The sequence below is a fragment of the Cryptotermes secundus genome, unplaced genomic scaffold, assembly GCF_002891405.2.
Source record: "Cryptotermes secundus unplaced genomic scaffold, Csec_1.0 scaffold1683, whole genome shotgun sequence".
In the NCBI taxonomy this organism is placed as follows: Eukaryota; Metazoa; Arthropoda; class Insecta; order Blattodea; family Kalotermitidae; genus Cryptotermes; species Cryptotermes secundus.
This window is the reverse complement of record NW_019743171.1, coordinates 247,525-249,168: the sequence shown is the minus strand read 5'-3', so window position 1 is coordinate 249,168 and position 1,644 is coordinate 247,525. Positions and strand designations below refer to the sequence as shown.

Sequence of the window (1,644 nt, the reverse complement as noted above, 5' to 3'; positions counted from 1 at the left end):
GAATACTTCAATGTAAATAGAGAATGATGTAAAATTAAGTTATATTAATTTTTAAGCTAAAATTGCCTGTACTTATGTATGTAACCTTTTGACTTGTTCTGTATCCAAAGGTACTAACCTGCTTAGGATTTATAGAATGTAAATAAATTCAATTCAATTCAACTGAATAGATCAACTTTGTATTTGCAGTTCTCGTTATTTCCACTGGAACCTGGTGCTGTATGTGATGCTTTTTATGGTAATTGTGCTCATTCCATTCTACATAGGGTACTTCATAGTAAGCAACATAAGGATTGGTAAGTCTGATCACATAGAGTATCAGTTATGTTCCAGAAAAATAAGTTTAATGCAAAAATACTATCCATCTGATAGTATCCACTAATGCAAAATCTTGCAAAATAGTTTATACATTGGCACATGTTAATTGACTATAGATGGGGTTCAGATTGTTAACTGGATTTACTGCACCCTCATACAACTTGTGACTACACTTTACAAATCACTGTCACACACAAACTAGTGTTCCTATTTATTTATTTACTTCATATCCATGTTTCATTATACATGATATAGGACGAGTCAAATACTTTATAATATATATGGATATATATGGACAAATACCGTCTTAAGTGCAACAATTTTATTGTAGTTTTTACTTCTTTTTCCTCCTCCACACTACATGTTTCGGCCCTAAATGGCCATCATCAGGTGTGTATCACTCACGTAACTGTTACACTGCTTGTTAAAAATGTAAAAATCCCAGTCTTTCTAATTGTATAAAATCTTTGTTAATCTACACNAATAATAATAATAATAATATACTAAGATAATACAATGATGATTCTAATACTAGAACTAATATAATCGTTTAACTCACAAGACCACTGTATGCTTCAAGACCTGATCCTTCTATCCTGGCACAAAATACCCTGGTATCCTCGATCTTGTTCCTGTAAGAAAAAAAAATACAGAGTAGGGCAGTAAGCATTTTTATAACATTACTAGTATTAAAATCTACAAGTTAATTATTCTTGAAATATATGTTTACAAGTGATTAGAACTAGGATTTGCCCCCAAACAAGAGAAACTCATCTGTACTATAGAAACAGTGATCAAGTAGGAATGTTTTCAAAGCCTTTTTAAACTTGTATAGTACTGGTATCTCTTTAATATACTGTGGCAACTGATGTAACATATGAAGTCCAATATTATTGAAATTCTTTTTGTATAGACTCATATTACATGGCACTATGAACAGGTCATCTTTTCTCCTTGTATTGTGCAAGTGTATGCCTGAATTGGTTATGAAAACATTCAAATTGGTTTTTATGTAAACTAGAATTTCTTGTAGTATATACAGACATGGTAAAGGTAATATATGTAACGATTTAAAAACACTAGCAGCTAAGAAGGGAACACACATCACAAGACGCGGTTTACACAGAAAATAAGAAAAACGACCCCGTAGTGAACGAACCACATGCAAGTTTTAATTAAGACAAATAAGATGAATTATCTTAACAAGTTTTAGCGAGTGTAAATTTATCATAGTTGACAAATACGGACTTTTTAAATACTTTTTAAATGGTGTTGTGAAAACATATGAGGGCAAGCAATGCAATAGATTGACGTAATTGGGACACC

At 31.5% G+C, this 1,644-nt stretch overlaps 1 protein-coding gene across 1 annotated transcript in view; it reads left to right on the top strand.

The window, feature by feature from the left end:
* Positions 1 to 1,644, top strand: part of LOC111874030 (Golgi pH regulator) — a gene marked incomplete at its 5' end in the record, with an annotated part of 16,071 nt that overhangs the window by 4,105 nt on the left and 10,322 nt on the right. The window contains 1 exon segment of the mRNA XM_033755302.1: positions 190 to 296. Coding sequence (XP_033611193.1) covers positions 190 to 296 — 107 coding nt within the window.